The 23360-nt window shown below is 39.9% G+C and overlaps 1 protein-coding gene across 14 annotated transcripts in view; it reads left to right on the plus strand.

Annotated features, from left to right (window-relative positions):
- Nucleotides 1-23360, plus strand: part of PHF21A (PHD finger protein 21A) — a 196952-nt gene that overhangs the window by 156464 nt on the left and 17128 nt on the right. For 11 of the 14 annotated variants that reach the window (XM_007181133.2, XM_007181134.2, XM_007181137.2 and 8 more), the window contains 5 exons: nt 15336-15434; nt 18374-18425; nt 19181-19260; nt 19730-19790; nt 22339-22502. In XM_007181133.2, coding sequence (XP_007181195.1) covers nt 15336-15434; nt 18374-18425; nt 19181-19260; nt 19730-19790; nt 22339-22502 — 456 coding nt within the window. Of the gene's footprint in view, nt 1-15335; nt 15435-18373; nt 18426-19180; nt 19261-19729; nt 19791-22241; nt 22265-22338; nt 22503-23360 lie in introns of all 14 variants that reach the window. The other 3 variants (XM_028166229.2, XM_028166228.2, XM_007181135.2) reach the window with 1 other exon arrangement.

The following is a 23360-nucleotide window of genomic DNA, read 5'->3' on the forward strand; positions in this document are numbered from 1 at the left end:
AGTGTATTAGCCTCAAATCCCGGTCTTCCCTTTAAGGAAACTTGAGGTGGTAACTCTTTGCCCTCAATCCAATTTTTTTTAACCTTGATTGATGAAACTATTTGTACATTTGAAAAATTTTCAAGCGCCTAACTTTCATTATTCATGCAGCCCAGCCTTAAAAGATGAATTTGTAATTCAGGGATATAAATGGCTAATTTAGTTCTACCCAGAGTTTTTGGGTTTTATCTTTGTAAAACCAAAAAAGAACAGGATTTGCAAATTCGTACAGGTGCAAAGTAGGAAATATATCAATAAACGAGTAAAACAGACTGGGAGTAAACAAGTAGATTTTTTTTCACTTTCAGTGGGAACATGAGTACAAGAGATATCCCACTCTTAATTTCTTTGAAATAGTAAGACAAGTATGACAAAATCGACAATTTGGCCTTGGTGTCAAGAAGATAATAGAAAGTAGAAGAGACTGTGGTAAAGGGCAAAGTAATATACTCCATCTCAAGGAAGCAGCAACTTTTTGACAATAGCCAGTTTTTATCATATGAAAACTTTTTCAAGAAAAGCCAGACATCCAGATATTTTGAGAGATTTCAAGATATACTTTTGAGATTAAAAACAAATAAAAATAAAATAACTTTAAAAATTTTAAAAATATATATATAAGTAACTGTTTAAATACCATGTAGGCAAAAAATAACACCTGCCGGACAGCTTCCCCTCTGGATAGTGGTTTATAATCTCTGATAGAGACCATACTTTTAGCTTAATCTTTTTTGTTTGTTTGTTTTCCAACCTAATTGTTTTTTAAATTGAGGTAAAATTCTCATCACATCAAATTAACCATGTTAAAGTGAACAACTCAGTGGCATTTAGTACTTTCACAGTGTTGTGCAACTACCACCTCTGTCTATTTCCAAAACATTTTTATTACCCCAAAATGAAACTTAGTACTCATTAAGTAGTTACTCCTCATTTGCTCCTCTCCTGCCTCTAGCAATCACCAATCTGCTTTCTGTCTCTATAAATTTGCCTATTCTGGGTATTTCATATAGATGGACTCATACAGTATGTGACCTTTTGTATCTGGTTTCTTTACTTAGCATAGTGTTTTAAGATTTATCCATATTGTAACATGTATTAGTACTTCATTCCTTTTTAATAGTCAAATAGTATTCCATTTGTATGTATATACCACAATTTGTTTATCCATTCATCCATTGATAGATCTGAATTATTTTTACCTTTTGGCTATTGGGAATAGTGTTGCTGTGAATATTAATGCACTAGTATTTGAGCACTTATTTCCCATTCTTTGGGGTATATACCTACAAGTGGAATTGCTGGATCATATGGTAATTCTATGTTTAACTTTTTGAGGAACTGCCAAACTGTTTTCCACGGCAACTGAATCAGTTTACATTCCCACCAGCAAGGTATGAGTGTTCCATTTTCTCCACCTCCTTACCAACACTTATTATTTTCCTTTTTTAAAAAATTATAGCTATCCTAGTGGGTGTGAAATGATATCACATTGTGATTTTGATTTGCATTTCCCTAATAATTAACGTTGTTGAGCATCTTTTCACGTGCTCGTTGGCCATATGTAAATTTTCTTTGGAGAAATCTCTGAATTCTTTGCCAGTTTTTTTTTTTTTAAAGATTTTTTTTTTTAATATATTTATTTATTTATTTATGGCTGTATTGGGTCTTCGTTGCTGCGTGCGGGCTTTCTCTAGTTGCAGCGAGTGGGGGCTACTCTTCATTGCGGTGTGTGGGCTTCTCATTGCAGTGGCTTCTCTGTTGAGGAGCACAGGCTCTAGATGCGCAGGCTTTAGTAGCTGTGGCATGTGGGCTCAGTAGCTGTGGCTTGCAGGCTCTAGAGCGCAGGCTTAGTAGTTGTGGCACACGGGCTTAGTTGCTCCGCGGCATGTGGGATCTTCCCGGACCAGGGCTCGAACCCGTGTCCCCTGCATTGGCAGGTGGATTCTTACTCACTGCGCCACCAGGGGAGCCCATCTTTGCCAGTTTTTAAACTGGGTTGTTCATGTTTTTGTTGTTGAGTTGTAAGAGTTCTTTATATAATCTGGATACTGGATCCTTATCAGATATGTAACTTGAAAACATTTTCTCTCAATATATAGGTTGTCTTTTCACTTTCTAATGTCCTTTTCATGCACAAAGGTTTTTAAATTTTTTCTTTTGTTGCTTGTGCTTTTGGTGTCATAGCTAAGAATCCATTGTCACATCTAAGGTCATGAAGATTTATCCCTAATTTTTCTTCTAAGAGTTGTATGGTTTTAGCTCTTATATTTAGGTCAGTAATCCATTTTGACTTAATTTCTGTATATAGGGTGAAACAAGGGTCCAACTTTATTCTTTTGCAGGTGGATATCCAGTTCTCCCAGCACTATTTGTTGAAGAAACTATTCTGTCCCCATTTGAATGATCATTGCATCATTATTGAAAATCATTGGCCGTGGATGTATGGGTTTATTTCTGGACTCTCAATCCTATTCTGTTGGTCTATATGTCTGTCCTTATGCCAGTACCAACCACACTGTCTTACTTGCTGTAGTTTCATAGTAAGTTTTGACATTGGGAAGTATGAATCCTCCAACTTTTTTCTTTTTCAACATTGTTTTGGCTATTCAGGGACCCTTGCAGCTCTACATGAACTTGAGAATTGGCTTTTCCAGTCTTTCTGCAAAAAAAGGGTGGGTAAGGGGCTGTTGGAATTTTGATAGGAATTGTATTGAATCTGTAGATTGCTTTGCATAGTATTGCCATCTGAACAATATTCTGTCTTCCAGTCCTTGAACATGATGTCTTTCCATTTACTTAGGTTTTCTTTATTTCTTCAGCAGTGTTTTATACTTTTCAGTGTACAAGTCTTTCACCTCCTTGGTTAAATTTACTCCTAGGTTTTCTTTTTGTTTTTGTTTTTTTAAATAAATTTATTTATTTTTTATATGTTTATTTTTGGCTGCGTTGAGTCTTCGTTGCCGCGTGCAGGCTTTCTCTAGTTGCGGCGAGCGGGGGCTACTCTTCGTTGCGATGCGCGGGCTTCTCATTGCAGTGGCTTCTCTCATTGTGGAGCATGGGCTCTAGGCATGCGGGCTTCAGTAGTTGTGGCACACGGGCTCAGTAGTTGTGGCTCACAGGCTCTAGATCACAGGCTCAGTAGTTGTGGTGCACAGGCTTCGTTGCTCCATGGCATGTGGGATCTTCCTGGACCAGGGCTCGAACCTGTGTCTCCTGCACTGGCAGGTGGATTCTTAACCACTGCACCACCAGGGAAGTCCCTATTCCTAGGTATTTTATTCTTTTGGATGATATTGTAAATTGAGTTGTTTTCTTAACTTCCTATTAGGATTGTTCATTGCTATTATGAATTACCATGTATTAGAAATACAGCTGGTTTTTGTGTTGATCTTGTACCTTACAATTTTCCTGAATTCATTTATTAGCTATAGTAGTTGTTTTGTGGATTCTTTAGGATTTTATGTATATATAAGATCATGTCCTCTGCAAAAAGAGATAGTTTTATGTATTCCTTTTCAATTTGGATGCCTTATATTTCTTTTTCTTGCCTAATTGCTCTGGCTAGAATTTCCACTACAATGTTGAATAGCAGTGATGAAAGTGGGCATACATCTCTTGTTCCTGATCTCAGAGGGAAAGCTTTCACTATTTCACCATTGAGTATGATGCTAGCTGTAGTTTCACATAAATGCCCTTTATAAAGTTGAGGAAGTTCCCTTCTGTTCCTAGTTTTCTGAGTGTTCGTATCATGAATGGGTGTTGGATTTTCACAAATGCTTTTTCTGCATTAACTGAGATGATCATATCATTTTTCTTTGCCTTCATTTATTAACATGGGTGTATTACATTGATTTTTTAAAAAATATCTTCCATTCCTAGGATAAGTTCCACATTGTCATTGTGTATCATCCTTTTAATATGCTGTTGGATTCGGTTTGCTAGTATTATATTGAGGATTTTTGCATCTGTATTCATGACAGATATTGGTCTGTAATTTTCTATTATTGTGGTGTCTTTGTCTGGCTTTGGTATCAGGATAATGCTGGCCTCATAGAATGAGTTAGAAAGTGTTTTCTGCTCTTCTATTTTTTGGAAAAGTTTGAGAAGGATTGGTGTTAATTCTTTAACTGTTTGGTAGAATTCACCAGAGAAGCTGTCTGGTCCTGGACTTTTCTTTTCTGAGAGGATTTTGATTACTGTTTCAGTCTCTTTAGTTGTTATAGGTCTGTTGACATTTTCTATTTCTTCTTGAGTCAGTTTGGTAATTTGTATGTTTATAAGAATTTATTCATTTCATCTATGTTATCTGATTTTGTGGTGTACAATTTTTTAAATCTTTTTAATTGAAGTATAGTTGATTTACAGTATTTAATTACTGCTGTACAGCAAAGTGCTTCAGTTATACATATATATACATTCCTTTTTATATTCTTTTCCATTATGGTTTATCATAGGATATTGAATATAGTTCTCTGTGCTATACAGTAGGACCTTTTTGTTTATCCATTCTATATATAAAAGCTTACATCTGCTAACCCCAGCCTGTCACTCCATCCCTTCCCCAATCCCGTCCCCCTTGGCAACCTGTTGGTGTACAGTTGTTCAGTGTATTCTCTTATAATCCTTTTTATTTCTATAAGATTGGTAGTAATGTCCCCACTTTTATTTCTGATTTTCGTTATTTGTGTCTTCTCTCTCTTTTCCTTATTCTGTCTAATTAAAGGTTTGTCAATTTTGTTGATCTTTTCAAAGAATCAACTTTTGGTTTCATTAATTCTGTTGTTTTTCTATTCTCCAATTCATTTATCTCCACTCTAATTTTTATTATTTCCTGCCTTCTGCTAGCTCTGTGTTTAGTTCTTCTTTTCTAGTTCCTTAAGCTATGAATTTAGGTTATTGATTTGAATGCTTTCTTATTTTTTATGTACAGGTTATTACAGCTTTAAATTTCCCTCTGACCAGTGCTTTCACTGCATCTCATCCGTTTTGGTATGTGTATTTTCATTTTCATTCTTCAGGGAGATAGAAAATTTCCCTAGTGATTTCTTCTTTGTTCCACTGGTTGTTTAAAAGTATGTTTTTTAGGGACTTCCCTGGTGGTCCAGTGGCTAAGACTCCGTGCTCCCAGTGCAGGGGGCCTGGGTTCGATCCTTGGCCGGGAAACTAGATCCCACATGCTGCAACTAAAGGTTCACATGCTGCAGCTAAAGGTCCCGAATGCTGCAACTAAAGAAAAAAGGATCCTGCATGCCACAACAAAGATCCTGCATGCCACAACTAAGACCCGGCGCAGCCAAATGAAAGTATGTTGTGTAATTTCTACATACTTAAAATTTTTCTGGTATTCCTTTATATTGACTTCTAGCTTCTTTCTGTTGTCATCAGAAAAAATACTTCATATGACTTCAGTCTTTTAAAATTTATTAGGATTTGTTTTGTGGCCTAAAATATGGTCTATCCTGAAGAATGCTTCATGTGTACTTGAGAAGAATGTGTATTCTCTTGTTGTTGAGTAGGCTGTTCTTTATGTCTCTTAGGTCTAGTTGGTTTATAGTGTTGTTTAAGTCCTCTGTTTCCTTATTGATCTTCTTTCTACGTGTCCTTTCCATTATTTAAAGTGAGGTATTAAAGTCTTTAATTATTATTATAGAACTGTTTATTTCTCCCCTCAATTCTGTCAGTATATGCATCATATATTTTGAGACTCTGTTGTTTGGTGCATATATATTTGAAATTGTCATATCTTTTTGATAAATTGACTCTTTTATCAGTATATAATGACCTTTTTTGTCTCCTGTAACAGTTTTTGACTTACAGTGAATTTTGTCTGATATTAGCATAGCCATTTCTATACTCTTTTGGTTACTATTTGTGTGCAGTATCTTTTTCCATCCTTTGATGGATACCTTTTTGTGTCTTTGGCTCTAAAATGTACCTCTTGTAGATAGCATATTATTGGATCTTGTGTTTTTGTTTTTGTTTTTTTAAAAACATTTATTTATTTATTTATTTTTCGCTGTGTTGGATCTTCGTTGCTGTGTGTGGGCTTTTCTCTTGTTGTGGCTGGGGGAGCTACTCTTCATTGCAGTGCACAGGCTTCTCATTGCGGTGGCTTCTCTTGTTGCGGAGCATGGGCTCTAGGCGCACAGGCTTCAGTAGTTGTGGCTCGCAGGCTCTAGAGCGCAGGCTCAGTAGTTGTGGCGCACAGGCTTAGTTGCTCTGCGGCATGTGGGATCTTCCCGGGCCAAGGCTCAAACCTGTGTCCCGTGCATTGGCAGGCAGATTCTTAACCAATGCGCCACCAGGGAAGTACCGGATCTTGTTTCCTTAATCCATTCTGCCACTCTCTGTTGTTTAATTGGTGAGTTTAATCCAGTTACATTTAAAGTGATTACTGATAGGCAAGGATTTATGCCATTTTGCTCTTTGTTTTCTACATGTCTTATGTCTTTTTTGGACCCCAGTTCCTCCAATACTGCCATCTTTTGTGTGTGTGTGTTTTTTTTTTTACACTAGTGTATGTACTTTTTTGATGCTCTCCTCATTTCCTTTTCTGTATATTTTAGTTATTTTCTTAATGGTTACCATGGGGACTATAGGTAACATTCATAAATTTTTAACAATGTAATTTGATTTGATCCCAGCTTAGCTTCAGTAGTATACAAAATCTCTGCTCCTATACAGCTCTGGCCTGCCCCCCCTTTTTGTTGTTACGGTCTCACATTACATCTTTATATATTGTGTGGCCACTAAGACATATTTATAATTTTTTCATGCATTTCTCTTTTAAATCATATAGGAAGCAAAAAGAAAAGTTACAAATCAAAGATACAGTAATACTGGATTTTATATTAACCTATGTAGTTACCTTTATTGGAGGTTTTTTTTTCTTGTTTGGCTTCAAGTTACTGTCTAGGGTCTTTTTATTTTATCCTGAAGAACTCTAAAGGGAGTTCTTTTAGGACAGGTCTACTTGCAGTGAACTCCCTTTACTTTTTGCAGGAAATGGAGTTCTTGGTTAATAGTCCTTTTTCTGTCAGAACTTTATTTATTTATTTATTTTTAATTTATGGCTATATTGGGTCTTCGTTTCTGTGCGAGGGCCCTCTCCAGCTGTGGCAAGCGGGGGCCACTCTTCATCACGGCGCGCGGGCCTCTCACCATCGCGGCCTCTCTTGTTGCGGAGCACAGGCTCCAGACACGCAGGCTTAGCAATTGTGGCTCACGGGCCCAGCCGCTCCGCGGCATGTGGGATCCTCCCAGACCAGGGCTCGAACCCGTGTCCCCTGCACTAGCAGGCAGACTGTCAACCACTGAGCCACCAGGGAAGCCCTGTCAGAACTGTAATTGTGTATTTATTTATTTTGGCTGTGCCGCACGGCATGCAGGATCTTAGTTCCCTGACCAGGGATGGAACCTGTGCCCCCTGCAGTGGAAGTGTGGAGTCTTAACCACTGGACCAGCAGGGAAGCCCCCTCAGCACTTTAAATGTATCATCCCACTGCCTTCTGGTCTCTGGTTCTGATGAGAAATTGACTGTTAATCTTATTGAGGACCCTTACATGTGATGCATCGTTTTGCTTTTGCTGCTTTCAAGATTCTCTCTTTGGCTTTTGACAGTGTGATTATAATGTGTTTCAGTATGAGTCTCTTTGAGTTTATCCTACTTGGAGGTCACTGAGCTTCTTGGATGTATACAGGCATACCTTGGAGATATTGTGGATTCAGTTCCACACCACCACAATAAAGCAGATAAAGGTAGTCACATGAATTTTCTGGTTTCTCAGTGCATATCAAAGTTATGTTTACACTATACTGTAGTCTACTGAGTGTGCAATAGCATTATGTCAAAAAAACAATGTATATACCTTAATTTAAAAATACTTTATTGCTAAAAAATGCTGACCATCATCTGAGCCTTTATCACATTATAATCTTTTTGCAGTGAGATCACTGATCACAGATCACCATAACAAGTATGATGATAATGAAAACGTTTGAAATATTGTGAGAATTACCAAAACTTGACACAGAGACAGGGTTGCCGCATACCTTCAATTTGTAAAAAATGGAGTATCTGCAAAGTGCAGTAAAGTGAAGTGTGATAAATAAAATGAGGTATGCCTGTAGATTCCTGTATTTCATCAAATTTGGGAAGTTTACAGCTGTTATTTCTTCAAATATTATTTCTGCTTCTTTCTGTCTCTCCTTTCCCCCTGGAAGTCTATAATGCATATGTTGGTATGCTTGACAATGTCTCACAGGTTTCTTAGGCTCTGTACTTTTTCTACATTCTTTTTTCTGTCTGCTCCTTAGACTGGAAATTTCAGTTATCCTTTCTTCAGGTTCACTGATTCTTTCTTTTGCCTGAACCCCTTTAGTGAATTTATCATTTCAACTATTATATTTTTCAGCTCCAGATTTCTATTTGGTTCTTTTAAATAATTTCTATCTCTTTATTAACATTTTCTTTTTGGTGAGACATTGTTCTTCTGGATTTTTTTTAGTTCTTTGTCCCTGGTTTCCTTTAGCTCTTTGAGCATATTTAAGGCAGTTGACTGCTACCCCAGTTCTCCTCCTACCCCAGGGTTTACTGCTGTTGATTGTTGAGAGCTGCAGTTGTTTGTTTAGTGCCTTTTCCAAACTATTTTTGCAAATACTATTTCTTGTCATGTGTGGTTATTGAAATTTCTGTTCTATTAGATTTACTTAAACAACTGGAGCCAAAAAGAAGAAAAAGGTAATAATAAGTAAATTAAAACAAAAACAGAAAACCCTTTCTTGGTCTTTGCAGATTGGCTTTGAGCAGGGGGCATTCCTTCAATGCTAATAAGCCAGGCCACCTGTAACTGTGTCTTAGACTTCACCTCTTTCTTGGACGGAGCTCAAAGATCAGCCAGAGGTACAAGCTTAGGGTTCTCTCAGTTCTTTTCTGAGTATGCATCTAGCCCTGGGAATGCTCAGTGCACTTGGCGTTCCCCAGTGCACGTGGTAGCCCTTTAAAGCCCTTACTCCTCCAAGGGTCTTCCTCCTCAGCCTCCTTCTTCCTAGACCTTTGGGTCTGTCTGCTGCATACTCCACCTACCATCCTTTGCACCAGGTAACTACAGGTAACATATGTCTTTAGATGTTTTCATCAGATGGCACCTGGAAAGCCACTCCAGCCTTGGGTGGGCAAACAAGGGTCAGCCTGCACCAGTCCTTAGGGGATTACCGGACAGGTCAGAATACACAGCCACAAGTTGAAAACAAGGTTCAGCAAACCACAGCAGGAACACAGATTACAAGCTCCACAGCCTCTGTTGAACTAAGGGATGGATTTGTTGGTAGGTAAGGAAAAATGCTTTCTTAATAAAATTTAGCAGCCTCTTTCTTCAGTAAGTGCCCCCCCCCTGGTTATTCTTAGTTTTTTATTAGATTCCAGAGTTTTAAAAAGTTGATTCTGTCAGTTTCTGCCAGCTTAATGTTTGCTTTAGTGAAAGGACTGATTCTAAAACTCCCTGTCCTGCCATTTCTGTGATGTCAAACCCTAATGTTTTTTGTTTTAAGCAGCTTAAAACAACAAAAGTTTATTATCCCACACAGTTTTTGAGGTCAGGAATCAGGTTGCATCTTAGCTCAGTGGTCCTGGCTCAAGGTCCCTCACAAATTTGCATTCAGACTAGTTGGTCAGGACTGCAGTCATCTCAAGGCTCAACTGGGGCGGGATAATTCACTTCCAAACTCAGTCACATGGTTGTCAGCAGTCCTCACTTCTCCCTGGCTGTTGGCAGGAGGTTCAGTTACTCACCTCGTGGGCCCCTCCATAGTGCTGTTCACAGCACGGCAGCTGGCTTCCCCTGGAGCAGAAGGTCCATGAGAGAAAGACACCTCCCCATTGTTTCGATTGCTTTATCTTTTTTTTTTTTATGCTTTATTTTTAATACACTTTTTGCTTTTGTGGTTTTTTAAAATTTATTTTATTTTTGGCTGTGTTGGGTCTTCGTTGCTGCTTGCAGGCTTTCTCCAGTTGTGGCGAGCGGGGGCTACTCTTCGTTGCGGTGCACGGGCTTCTCATTGCGGTGGCTTCTCTTGTTGTGGAGCACGGGCTCTAGGAACGCGGGCTTCAGAAGTTGTGGCATGCGGACTCCGTAGTTGTGGCTCGCGGGCTCTAGAGCACAGGTTCAGTAGTTGTGGTGCACAGGCTTAGTTGCTCTGCGGCATGTGGGATCTTCCTGGGCCAGGGCTCGAACCTGTGTCCCCTGCATTGGCAGGCGGATTCTTAACCAATGCGCCACCAGCGATTGCTTTATCTTTATTTTCTTGGATGCTTTTGGTATTCTTTATCCAACCTTGAGATAATTGTACTCTTCTTGCGAGAGAGAAAATTTGAACCCTGGATAATTCCTTAGTGAAGAGGAATTGGTTTGATCTTCCCTGGAGGCATTACCACTACCTGCTTATTCTGCCCTAGAGATGGAAGTAAGAGACCCCCAGGGACATCACACAGCCTTGGAATGGAGCAGCAAACCCTTATAGTTGACCTTCTCTTCTCCCTCCCCCGTCAGACTCCTGTTCTTCCAATTCACGGAGCTATGAAATAAGCTTCCTGGATACCCATGACCTTAAAAATGTCACTATAAACTACTTTCCCATTGTGTTCCTTTGTAGGTGTGTTTGGTGGTTTGTTTTATGGGGGAAATGTGTCCTTTTTGGTTAATAAAAAAAGCGTGTGTGAGAGAGAGAGGAAAGCAAGTTATTCTTCTGGTAGGTCATACTCCCCACTCAGAAGATCAACGTCTCTTTACAGCATACCTGCTCTGTGGTGAGGCCCTGTGCTGGGCACAAAGGGGTGCAAAAGTGTGTAGAACAATCCTGCTCTCAAGTAGCTTATATAGTCTAGAGGTGGAAATATGATAGGACCCTGATGAGAAAAAGAAATACAAGGTAGCATTTATGCCCCAGAACAGTGGTTGCCACAGTATTGATAAGACAGATACTTAACACTTTCCTAAAGTAATAATATGAGAAGCAGAAGGAAAATATGGACATGGCCAAGAAATAAAGTGAAAAATCTTTGTGATTATGTTAATTTTTCAGATCTAGTAAAATATTTCACAACATAATGATTTCTGAGAACTTTTGATATCCTGTTCGTAGAACCAGTCTTTCATTTGGCTCCTACTCCTCAATAATGAGACCGTTTCACTCTCATTTATTTAATTACTTGTTGCCATACAAAAAGACCATTTGCATCTGCATTGTGTTTTTTTTTTAATAGATCTTTATTGGAGTATAATTGCTTCACAATACCGTGTTAGTTTCTGTTGTACAACAAAGTGAGTCAGCCATATGCATACACATGTCCCCATATCCCCTCCCTCTTGAGCCTCCCTCCCACCCTCCCTATCCCACCCCTCTAGGTCATCACAAAGCACCGAGCTGATCTCCCTGTGCTATGCTGCTGCTTCCCACCAGCCAACTATTTTACATTCGGTAGTGTATATATGTCGATGCTACTCTCACTTCGCCCCAGCTTCGCCCTCCCACCCCATGTCATCAAGTCCATTCTCTATGTCTTCCTCTTTATTTCTGTCTTGCAGCTAGGTTCATCAGTACCTTTTTTTTTTTTTTTTTAGATTCCATATATATGTGTTAAATACGGTATTTGTTTTTCTCTTTCTGACTTACTTCACTCTGTATGACAGACTGTAGGTCCATCCACCTCACTACAGATAACTCAATTTCTCATTTCTTTTTATGGCTGAGTAATATTCCATTGTATATATGTGCCACATCTTCTTTATCTGTTCATCTGTCGATGGACATTTAGGTTGCTTCCATGTCCTGGCTATTGTAAATAGTGCTGCAGTGAACATTGTGGTGCATGTTTCTTTTTGAATTATGGTTTTCTCAGGGTATATGCCCAGTAGTGGGATTGCTGGGTCATATGGTAGTTCTATTTTTAGTTTTTTAAGGAACCTCCATACTGTTTTCTATAGTGGTTGTATCAATTTACATTCCCACTAACAGTGTAGGAGCATTCCCTTTTCACCACACCCTTTCCAGCATTTATTGTTTCTAGCTTTTTTGATAATGGCCATTCTGACAGCATGAGGTGATACCTCATTGTAGTTGTTTTTTTTTTTTTTTTAATTTTTCATTTATTTATTTTATTTATTTATTTATGGCTGTGCTGGGTCTTCGTTTCTGTGCGAGGGCCTTTCTCCAATTGCGGCAAGCGGGGGCCACTCCTCATCGCGGTGCGCGGGCCTCTCACCACCGCGGCCTCTCTTGTTGCGGAGCACAGGCTCCAGACGCGCAGGCTCAGTAATTGTGGCTCACAGGCCCAGTTGCTCTGCGGCATGTGGGATCCTCCCAGACCAGGGCTCGAACCCGCGTCCCCTGCATTGGCAGGCAGACTCCCAACCACCGCGCCACCAGGGAAGCCCCTCATTGTAGTTTTGATGTGCATTTCTCTAATAATTAGTGACGTTGAGCATCTTTTCATGTGCCTCTTCGCCATCTGTATGTCTTCCTTGGTGAAATGTCTGTTTAGGTCTTCTGCCTGTTTTTTAACTGGGCTGTTTGTTTTTTTGATATTGAGCTCCATGAGCTGTTTGTATATTTTGGAGATTAATCCTTTGTCTGTTGTTCCATTTGAAAATATTTTCTCCCATTTTGAGGGTTGTCTTTTTGTCTTGTTTATGGTTTCCTTTGCTGTGCAAAAGCTTTTAAGTCCCATTTGTTTATTTTTGTTTTTATTTCTGTTACTCTAGGAGGTGGGTCAAAAAAGATCTTGCTGTGGTTTATGTCAAGGAGTGTTCTTCCTATGTTTTCCTCTAAAAGTTTTATAGTGTCTGGTCTTACATTTAAGTCTTTAATCCATTTGGAGTTTATTTTTGTGTATGGTGTTAGGGAGTGTTCTAATTTCATTCTTTTACATGTAGCTGTCCAGTTTTCCCAGCACCACTTATTGAAGAGTCTGTCTTTTCTCCATTGTATGTTCTTGCCTCCTTTGTCGTAAATTAGATGCCCATATGTGCATGGGTTTATCTCTGGGCATTCTGTCCTGTACCATTGATCTCTATTTCTGTTTTTGTGCCTGTACCATACTGTCTTGACTACTGTAGCTTTGTGGTATAGTTTGAAGTTGGGGCACCTGATTCCTCCAACTCCGTTTTTCTTTCTCAAGATTGCTTTGGCTATTCGGGGTCTTTTGTGTTTCCATATGAATTGTAAGATTTTTTGTTTTAATTCTGTGAAGAATGCCTTTGGTAGTTTGATAGGGATTGCATTGAATCTGTAGATTGCTTTGGGTAGTATAGTCATTTTCACAATATTGATTCTTCCAATCCAAGAACATGGTATATTTCTCCACCTGTTCATGTCATCTTTGATTTCTTTCATCAGTGTTTTATAGTTTTGTGAATACAAGTCTTTTGCCTCCTTAGGCAGGTTTATTCCTAGGTATTTTACTCTTTTTGTTGCAGTGGTAAATGGGAGTGTTTCCTTAATTTCTCTTACAGATTTTTCATTGTTGGTGTATAGGAATGCCAGAGATTTCTGTGCATTAATTTTGTATACTGCAACCTTACCAAATTCATTAATTAGTTCTAGTAGTTTTCTGGTGGCATCTTTAGGATTCTCTATGTATAGTATCATGTCATCTGCAAACAGTGACAGTTTTGCTTCTTCTTTTCTAATTTGTATTTCTTTTATTTCTTTTTCTTCTCTGATTGCTGTGGCTAAAACTTCCAAAACTATGTTGAATAAGAGTGATGAGAGTGATCAGACATCCTTGTCTTGTTCCTGATCTTAGTGGAAATGCTTTCACTTTTTCACCATTGAGTATGATGCTTGCTATGGGTTTGTCATATATGGCCTTTATTATGTTGAGGTAGCTTCCCTCTATGCCCATTTTCTGGAGAGTTTTTATCATAAATGGGTGTTGAATTTTGTCAAAAGCTTTTTCTGCATCTGTTGAGATGATCATATGGTTTTTATTCCTAATTTGTTAATGTGGTGTATCACATTGATTGATTTGCATATATTGAAGAATCCTTGCATCCCTGGGATAAATCCCACTTGATCATGGTGTATGATCCTTCTAATGTGCTGTTGGATTCTGTTTGCTAATATTGTGTTCAGGATTTTTGCATCTATCTTCATCAGTGATATTGGTCTGTAATTTTCTTTTTTTGTGATATCTTTTTCTGGTTTTGGTATCAGGGTGATGGTGGCTTCGTAGAATGAATTTGGGAGTGTTTCTCCCTCTGCAGTTTTTTGGAAGAGTTTGAGAAGGATCGGTGTTAGCTCTTCTCTTAATGTTTCATAGAATTCACCTGTGAAGCCATCTGGGCCTGGATTTTGTTTGTTGGAAGGTTTTTAATTATGGTTTCAATTTCATTACTTGTGATGGATTTGTTTATATTTTCTAATTCTTCCTGGTTCAGTCTTGGAAAATTGTACCTTTCCAAGAATTTGTCCATTTCTTCATGGTTGTCCATTTTATTGGCATATAGTTGTTTGTAGTAGTCTCTTATAATCCTTTTCTGCATGGTTTTTAATTTTGAAAATGTAAATTAGGTTTATGTTTATAGTTTTATATCCACTGTTCTAATATCATTTCAGTATTTACAGAGGGTTTCATAAAATGAATTAGCCATTGGGTCAAGATAAGAATAGTAATGCAAACCCAGTCTACTAGTTTGCTAGCTGCCATTTGTGTCTGAAGATGGTAATGCTACTGGTGTTTCTTTTGTTTGAATGGATGCATCTGGAAGATGAGGTTGGCCGTAATCAGGATGGCAGCCTTTTACAAGATGGCCTTTCCTTGGCAACTGCATCTCTCCTCTAATGGATGATATACGCAGGTTTTAAATATCCCAAGTAAGGATAGTTCTGCAGCCTCTCTTAGATTGTGATTGGAATTGTTCTGAAATAGAAAAGTGTGTATGTAAGATTTTTTTGGACATCATTCAGATCCTAAGCATGCTATGAACTAGAGCTTGACCCATATGTAACAAGAATGGTCTTACTTCTGGGAAACTACCCCTGCATCCTAAAGTACATTGAAATAGACTATTGTATTTATAGATTCATAGCTATTCTAGTTATGCAATTTAATCATTTCAACTGGGGCCTTCCATTTTACTTTTTCCCCCTTCTAAAATGAAGTCCATATTATCTCCTTTATTAATATGTTTCCAATTTGAGTATGTTCTTTTCTTTCTTGTTGGCAACAAACTATGTTTGCTTTTATTCTTTTAATAAAAGAGTGAATTCTGAAGTTTCATTTAATTTTCTTCTTCTAGACAATTAAATCCCACACAGAAACAGATGAGAAACAAACGGAGAGCCGCACTGTCACTCCACCTACTGCACCCAAACCAAAACGGGAGGAGAACCCTCAGGTAGGCCCAGCCCTCCAAGGCATGGCTCAGTCTATGTGATGTGACTTATTCACATGCATCATGAGGGACACTTGCTCTCTGAATCACTTGATATCCTTGTCTTGTGCTTTCTCACTATTCAGTAATGTTATTGCCAAATCAGGTTGGCCTGGGACAGATTAAGAGTGTGGTCTTGAGTGTTCATGAGCTGGCAAACAGGCCTTTCATACATATGTCACACATTTGAATTGTATGATTCATGACCATTTCCCCGGGTATCCCACTGCATTCCTAATGATCATTATGTTTCGTTTGTCTCAGCCAACATTTATAAGATGTCCAGTTCACTCAGTTAAGGTCTATCTATGTTATCGATTACAGTTGTTACATGTGCATTTTTGTTATTACTATTGTATTGCATTAGATCCCAAAATCCCAGATGAATCAGTAGCTCAAAAGTAGTTCATTGAAGCATAAAAGTAGGGATGAAAATACTAGCATCTGTACTACAACTTAGGATAGAATTATAAACTTAAATAGCAAACAAAACTGTGGTACAAATATAGAATGTGAATTTGTATGTCCTTAGGCAAGAGATTTTTTAGTTTGATACTTTTGTACAAGCAGCTATAAAAGAAAAATGTGGACAGGTAATATGATGATGAATATATGATAGTTGGATTTTATTAGACCAGCAATCCATTTCCTTCTATCCTCAGTGCATTCTTTGTAATGAAACCATGTCAAATAGTGGCATAAAGCCATCAAAGCTTCATGTCATATTTTTGAAGCAGTGATTTATTAAGCCAGTTCAGGTTTTTCTAAAGCAAGTACAAATTATAATACTTTCTGATATGAAATGAATTAATTTTTAATTTGTCTTTAAAGAAGAGACCAAAACTTGAACCTAAAAGAAGTACTAGTCATGCATATTGCTGAGAAACTTATAAAATAATCTGCAAAATTAATGACAAGTATTAGGCTTGGAGAGGGAAAAACAGAGCAGGCTATTAGCAAAATTTCCTTATCAAAAGAAACTAAAAGAGGACTTCCCTGGTGGCGCAATGGTTAAGAATCCGCCTGCCAATGCAGGGGACACGGGTTCGAGCCCTGGTCCGGGAAGATCCCACATGCTGTGGAGCAACTAAGCCTGTGTGCCACAGCTACTGAGCCTGTGCTCTAGAGCCTGCGAGCCACAACTGCTGAGCCCACGTGCCACAACTACTGAAGCCCATGCACCTAGAGCCTGTGCTGCTCAACAAGAGAAGCCACTGCAATGAGAAGCCCGTGTACCGCAGTGAAGAGTAGCCCCCGCTCGCCGCAACTAGAGAAAGCCCGCGCGCAGCAACAAAGACCCAATGCAGCCAAAAATAAATAAATAAATAAATAAATTTATTTTAAAAACCCAAGAAACTAAAGGATATCTTATGTCAGTGGCACAGTGTGGGCAAGCAAGTAGCATCATGTGGAATAACACGTATTTCTAATTGGACAGAATCACTGCCATAAAGGGAATAAATTAGTTATTGGCATATGTGTGATACATAGATAAGGCAAAAGTTCTTGACAGCTTTTTATTCTATTTATCACTGAAAATCTGTTCTACAGAAGAGATTTTTTTCCATTTAATAATTCTTTTATGAGCTTGATCTAGACTGGCAAAGATGAGTTGGGTGTGAGTGGCCAAGAAGGATGCTGTTACTTGATTAAAAGAAGGTGCATCTGAATGTCAGTTCACACACTGCTTTATTAACAGAGAACAGTTGGTAGACAGCCTTCCAATCTTAAGTTTTGAAGGAATAGTGAAAATTAGGAATGTAGTTAATTGGCAACCACAAAATGTATGCAATGTAGAAAATGGGCAGCACGTCCAAGACTGCTTTTCGTTACTGAAGTACTCTGGCTGTCGGGAGGATAGGTGCCTACCCTAGTTTCTGAAATAAGAAATAAAATTAAAACATTTCTTCAGGACTCTGTGGATACCAGTAAAGGACATTTCTGTGTTCTCAAGTGGCTTGTTCAAGGTTATCTTTATAAAACACTCAGTACCTTGAATAGCCTGAACCTATCACTTTAGGCCAAACTATCATGATATTTAAAGTTGAGGGTAAAATGTCAGGATTTTCAAAGACCAAACTGTGGTATAAATAATTCTGCAGGATTATGTCTCCTAACAGCTAATGATGTTCCATATTCATCACTGAGAGAAATGGATGATACATTATTTGGCATATTTAGCAGCTGCATGCAGTGGCACAGCAGAAAATAAAGGCATACTTTCCAGACCACATGCAACCAAAGAGCAAAATAGTAATCAATCTGTTGCTCTCTCCATTTTTAAGCATCTGACGTTCCAGCCTTGGAGTACAGTGTTCTGATCAGTCTAGCTTCTGATGGAGCCCTGAGAGTGGTGGTCAGAGAGAAAGCACTCTATAATTTGTAGGTCCATGGTTGATCGAAAAATCATAGTATTAAGCAGAACCACCTGCTGTCATTCCTAAAACTCATTTAGCTTTGAGTTGTTGTCCAATCAGTGGTAGTAAAAATATAAGAACCCCTGACCCGGTATGACAAATGAAGTACTTAGAATTCGGAGCTTGTTGTATGGGAGGCTGTTTGTAACCCTCTGTGTGTTTCTTCAGTGTGAAGTCCTCTTCCCTCCTTGAGACTTTTTCTGGAAAAAACTTAGGTCATTCAAGATACTGATTTCTGCCATTGAGAAAGTGGAAGATATAGGCCCCAGTCCTTCTCTTTTGATCCCTGTAAGATCAGAAAGCTTCCAGAGCGGCTCTATAGCTGCTAAGAGTGGAGGGTGCCCACTCCTTGTTCACCTGAACCCGGCTTCCTTTTAGCCACCGGCCATTGGGCTGGCTTTCCCTAGGAGTCTTAACTAGGAACATGCAGCTGACTTTGTGAGAACCCACACTGAAGTATATTCTTCTTTTGTTTCTCTGGCACAGAAACTTGCCTTCATGGTGTCTCTAGGGTTGGTAACACATGACCATCTAGAAGGTAAGAGAAGATATTCATGGCGCTACCTTGCTTCTGGCCCAGAGCTTTGTTCTTGAAAATGGTGTTTGATTTATTGTTAGAATTGAAAATTGGAACACAAACAGAGTATAATTCAACCAGTATGGACTCTTTTTTTGGAGTAAACTTACCTTCCTTCTATCTAATGTTCAGCCCCTCTCCTTCCTATCATTATTTATCCACACTACTGTCCTGGGGAAACTCCCTAGTTGCCTGGATTAAGGTGACTTCTGTTCACTTAGAGAAACTTTTTTTTTTCCTGGCAGGATAAAGTAGCAAATGCCCCTCTGACAAGTCTTTGTCTATATTTTTCAGTCACTCTAGATTATTGGAATCTTAAGAATAGTTGCAAAGCTATACCTGTTCTAGTGATTTAATTCAAGAATGGTGAACTATGATTACTCAATCTAGGTCTGTGGATAAAGTTCATCCACACCTATATTACAGTGATCTAAAAATAAATCAGGACACTTTTACAAGTGTTGTCTACTGTTACGCTCTCAATCACAGAGAGCCACACTGTAGGACAGCACGGCCTTGCTTTCCAAGAGGTGAGAGTGGATGGTCCTACATATTTGCTCCCAGCAGCGTGCTTCCCTTTGCTGAGGCTGCAGTGAAACCAAGAGACTTACTCTCATTTCTAACCTGTCATGGGAAAACCAATAAGTAAACAGTGAAGTTAAGTTTGGGGGGTTCTCCACACCTTTCTTCTAATCCAGACCTTTTGTTTTCCCAAGAAATCCAAAGCAAGCGGCAAGAACGAAAAAGAAGAACAACAGCAAATCCAGTGTACAGTGGCGCGGTCTTTGAGCCAGAGGTATTCCTGGCCAGCACTTGGCCATTCCCTCACGTTTTCAGTTTTATTTATGACTTGTTCAGCACCTCCCATCTGAAAACCTGCTTAAGAGCAGTACCCTGATTGTACTTGGCCAGCTTTGTAAAATGATGGATTTTTCTCTGGCTGATAACATTATTTCATTTTTATTATTCACTATTTTCCCCTTAGTTTTTTTCTGAAGTTTAAGTAGATACAAACCTACCTTAAAAATTTAACTCATCCTGTCATCTGAACACAACTTTCTTCTGAAGCAGAGACAGACCTCTCTGGAATATTCTTTCAGAGCTAAATACATATGATAAATCCAGTTATCACTGAGACCTTTGGGTGACTAGCACGGACTAGTTGGCATGTTGATGGGCATGCTGTGCTTGGTCTTTGGCTTGTACTGGTATTAGTAGTAACCATGCTATTCAACCAGTCACCTTTCTTTCTTCAATCCCGAAAGCGTAAGAAGAGTGCAGTCACGTACCTGAACAGTACAATGCATCCTGGGACCCGGAAGAGAGGTGAGTACCTTTTTTGTATCTCTCCCTTGCTGTTGCTTTTGCTTTCTGTGTTGTGTTTCTTTCCCCTCCCTCCTCCCGTTGTCCTAGAGCCTAACTCCTGTATCCCTTGAATATAGTTTTGTTGTTGTTCTCTGAGAATGGGGGGAAAAGAGAGTGAGATTTCTTATTAGAGTTCTGTATACTGAATCAAAAGCTCCCCTTCCTGGGATTCTGGCAAAGCTGGCTGAGGGGAATGGCTTATTGCAGGGTTTCTGCCCCAGGCCCCTCAGGCTGTTGATGAATAGCACAATGAACAGAACACCCTGTAAAAGGGAGCATTTTAGCATCATTGAGCACAACAGAGCACTGGTGTTGCCAAGGTGTTCTTAGTAGTGTCTGAGTTGTCCTGATGCCAGTGAGGACAGAGCACGACTCTTAAGCTTCTGTGAGCTGCAGACTTTCCAGGAAGGAGAGAGGTAGCCACACTGAGAATCTTGAATCTGTGAGAAGAGAGCACCTGCAACTAAAGAGGAAAACATCACTGTCAAAACAGGCTTCCCAAAGCAGAAATTCCTAAAGAGCTCCATCCCCCAATTTCAGACCTCCCAGGGTGGGCATTCCACCTCACTCTCAGGGCAGCAGCTGCCTTCACCGTGCAGGTCTAAATAGGTCTTAATAGCTCAGAGTTTGAGCTTATAAACAAGGCTCTGAAATGGTTCTTTGATGTCAGTAATACATCCCAAGGTCCTTTTCTCCACATGATAATGTGTCCTTGAATTACAGTTCCAGGCTAGAAAGGTTGCAGAGTGAGTGGAGTAGCATGCTAATTTTTGTGTATGCACAGCAATCTCAGAGCCATTGGAAGCTTAGGAGGTCATCCCGACCCTTTGTCTGCCTTAGGCAGGGCTACCACTGTACCCTTACCACCTCTTCCCCTCAGAGAGGTAGCACACCCACGCTAGTGTTTCATCAGCCCCTCCTTCAAGAAGCCAAAACATATTTAGATGGGGATCCCTAAGTCATTGTTTCATATTGATTCCTGGGCCACAGTAACCAGTGTCATGGGTTATTTTTTGTTGTTTTATTTTGTTTTGGGTTGTTTTAGTGACCTCTGACACAGTTCTCAGCCCCCAGCCAGCAGCCACAGTTAATTGGCCTGCTAGTGGGCAGTATCTGCTGAGAGGATAGGGGTTAAATGAGCCAGAAAGACCTTGGCATCTCTTGCCAAGGTCAGAGGATGAAAGCCTGCATTCACAATGCCTAGGACGTGCCTTCTGTGGGTAAACAAAGAGCATTTATCTTCCAGTTTCCCTTCTAGCAGCACTAAATACCCTAGAAAAGACAAACCAGTATGATCTGTCTTTGTACAGCACACAGTGCAGGTTTAACACAGATAGGTAATGTTTGTGTAATATCTGACAGAATCATGACTCTTGTGCATAATTCTAATATAAATTATAACTGTTGGCAAAGTCATGATCCCACATACCATCCACCAGTGCTCATAGGCAGTTGTATACCTCTCTGGCTCTTTTTTGCCTATGGTGTGCTGGGCATACACTTTTGATCACTTACAGCTTCGAAGCTATGACCTTTGGCCCTTAGAAGACAAGGACCCTGACTTAGATATATCGTAAGGCAAAAGTGGTTGACCTGGACTTCCCACACCCATTAGGGCCCATTTGTAGATTCTCTGTGGCCATGAGGTTTGATTCAAAATGCTTCTGCTCAAATCATCTCTCTCTGGTAGCTGTTGCTGATGACAGGGCTTTTCCTGAGACTTTGGAACACCCCAGTTCTAAGACATGTAGTTCACTGGAATGTTTGTGATGGAAAGCAGGGAGACGATTTTTGATTAACTGGGAAGGGTATCTGAGTCCAGACTTACTTAAATTCACTGTGAAGCCCAGAAGGTCTTTTTAGCTCTTAGGTTCCAGCTACTCCCAGAACATGTCTTCCTAGCTCTGCCAGAAGGGGTAAGAATAGTTAACTTGAATTTTGCCTCCTCCCTTTGCCTTTCTCTACCCTCACAAGCAATGAAGTAGCCAAAATGTGGGCAGGAGAGAAGAGGAAAAGCAGAGATCCTCAGCAAATCTGTTTGTGGGAACTCAGAATTATTAATATTATTATAAGAATAACAATTGCAGAAAAACCTTAGGAAACAATATGTAAAAGATATGGAAAAAGAAAATAAATTCTTATCCCTGGCCTTGGCTCCCGTTGAGCTTTGATATCTTGTTCTCCCGTTAGAAATCTCAAATTGTAATAGTTGAGGAATGTCTCCGTAATCTGCCCAAGGCGAAGACCTTTAACATAACCCAGTATCTCCTGTCATTCTCTGAGGCTCTCTTATCCTCCCTTCGACACTCATGCATTTGTTTCGAATGACATTTAAATCTTTGCTTCTTTTCCTCTCTTTGGGACTGTTGTATTAACCTTCTCTCTGCTACCTCACTTCCTTTTCCATGCTAGCCAATGAGGAACACTGGCCAAAGGTATGTAAGATCATTTTTCCCCCTTTCTTTCCCTCCCCCTTTTTTCCCTTTTGTTCCCTTCTCTCGGTCTGTAGGTCGTCCTCCAAAATACAATGCAGTGCTGGGGTTTGGAGCCCTAACCCCAACATCCCCCCCATCCAGTCATCCTGACTCCCCTGAAAATGAAAAGACAGAGACCACATTCACTTTCCCTGCACCTGTTCAGCCTGTGTCCCTGCCCAGCCCCACCTCCACAGACGTAAGTAACTTGGGAAAAGCTCACTCTCTTTCTCAGAGCTTAAATCGGGGAAACCGTTATCATATGTTGTCTCCTTACCAGTTGCATCTCCTTGACTAACCCTGGAACAGCAGTAATCCCTACAGGACACTGTGTGCCACGTAAGGCAGCTTTCTGCTCTGGGGTCCCAGGTCCTGCCATGTCCTTGAGAATCATATTAAATACCACATTAGGAGGCTCAGTCAGGGTTTTCAGAGTCTGGATTTTATCTGCGGTGAAAGAGTTCTCAGGAAGGGGGATGGGGTGGGGAAGTCAGCTCGTATAATTGAGAGGTGTGCAGGTGTCTGTCGTCAGTTTTGGGGGGTAGGGATAATGAACAAAGGTGTACATTCCCCTAGCAGTACGTGTTTCCTGCTTCAAGTAAAATTCAAGACAACTTTTCCGAAAAGCAACTTTATTCATCAGAATTGGTCAGAATCAGGCTCCTGAAAAAAGCGTCAGATGCTTAGTAGCCCTTCCCCCGGAGGCTGCAGGAGTGCAAACTAGTGCCCTCTGTTTTTAAATGAGCGCTTACAAAGCAGTGAATTCACTCAACAAATACTGAGCACTGCTCTGCTGAGCATGCGCTGTTCTTGAGACCGGGGACAGAACAGGGAACAGAACCAGCTCCCTGCCCTCAGGGAGCTTGTATTGCACGGCCAGAGGCAGGTGATAAGCAAATGAACGTTTAAATGTCAGGTCATGATAAGTGCTGTGAAAAAAAACTTGACACAGAATCAGGGGCATAAGGAGTTACGGCAGGAGGTTGCTGTTTTATGAAGAGTGGTAAGAGACAGCCTCTCTGGTGGGAATGGAGTATGTTGGAGTATCTGGGCCGGG

This window comes from Balaenoptera acutorostrata, chromosome 9 (genome assembly GCF_949987535.1).
Source record: "Balaenoptera acutorostrata chromosome 9, mBalAcu1.1, whole genome shotgun sequence".
Taxonomy (NCBI): Eukaryota; Metazoa; Chordata; class Mammalia; order Artiodactyla; family Balaenopteridae; genus Balaenoptera; species Balaenoptera acutorostrata.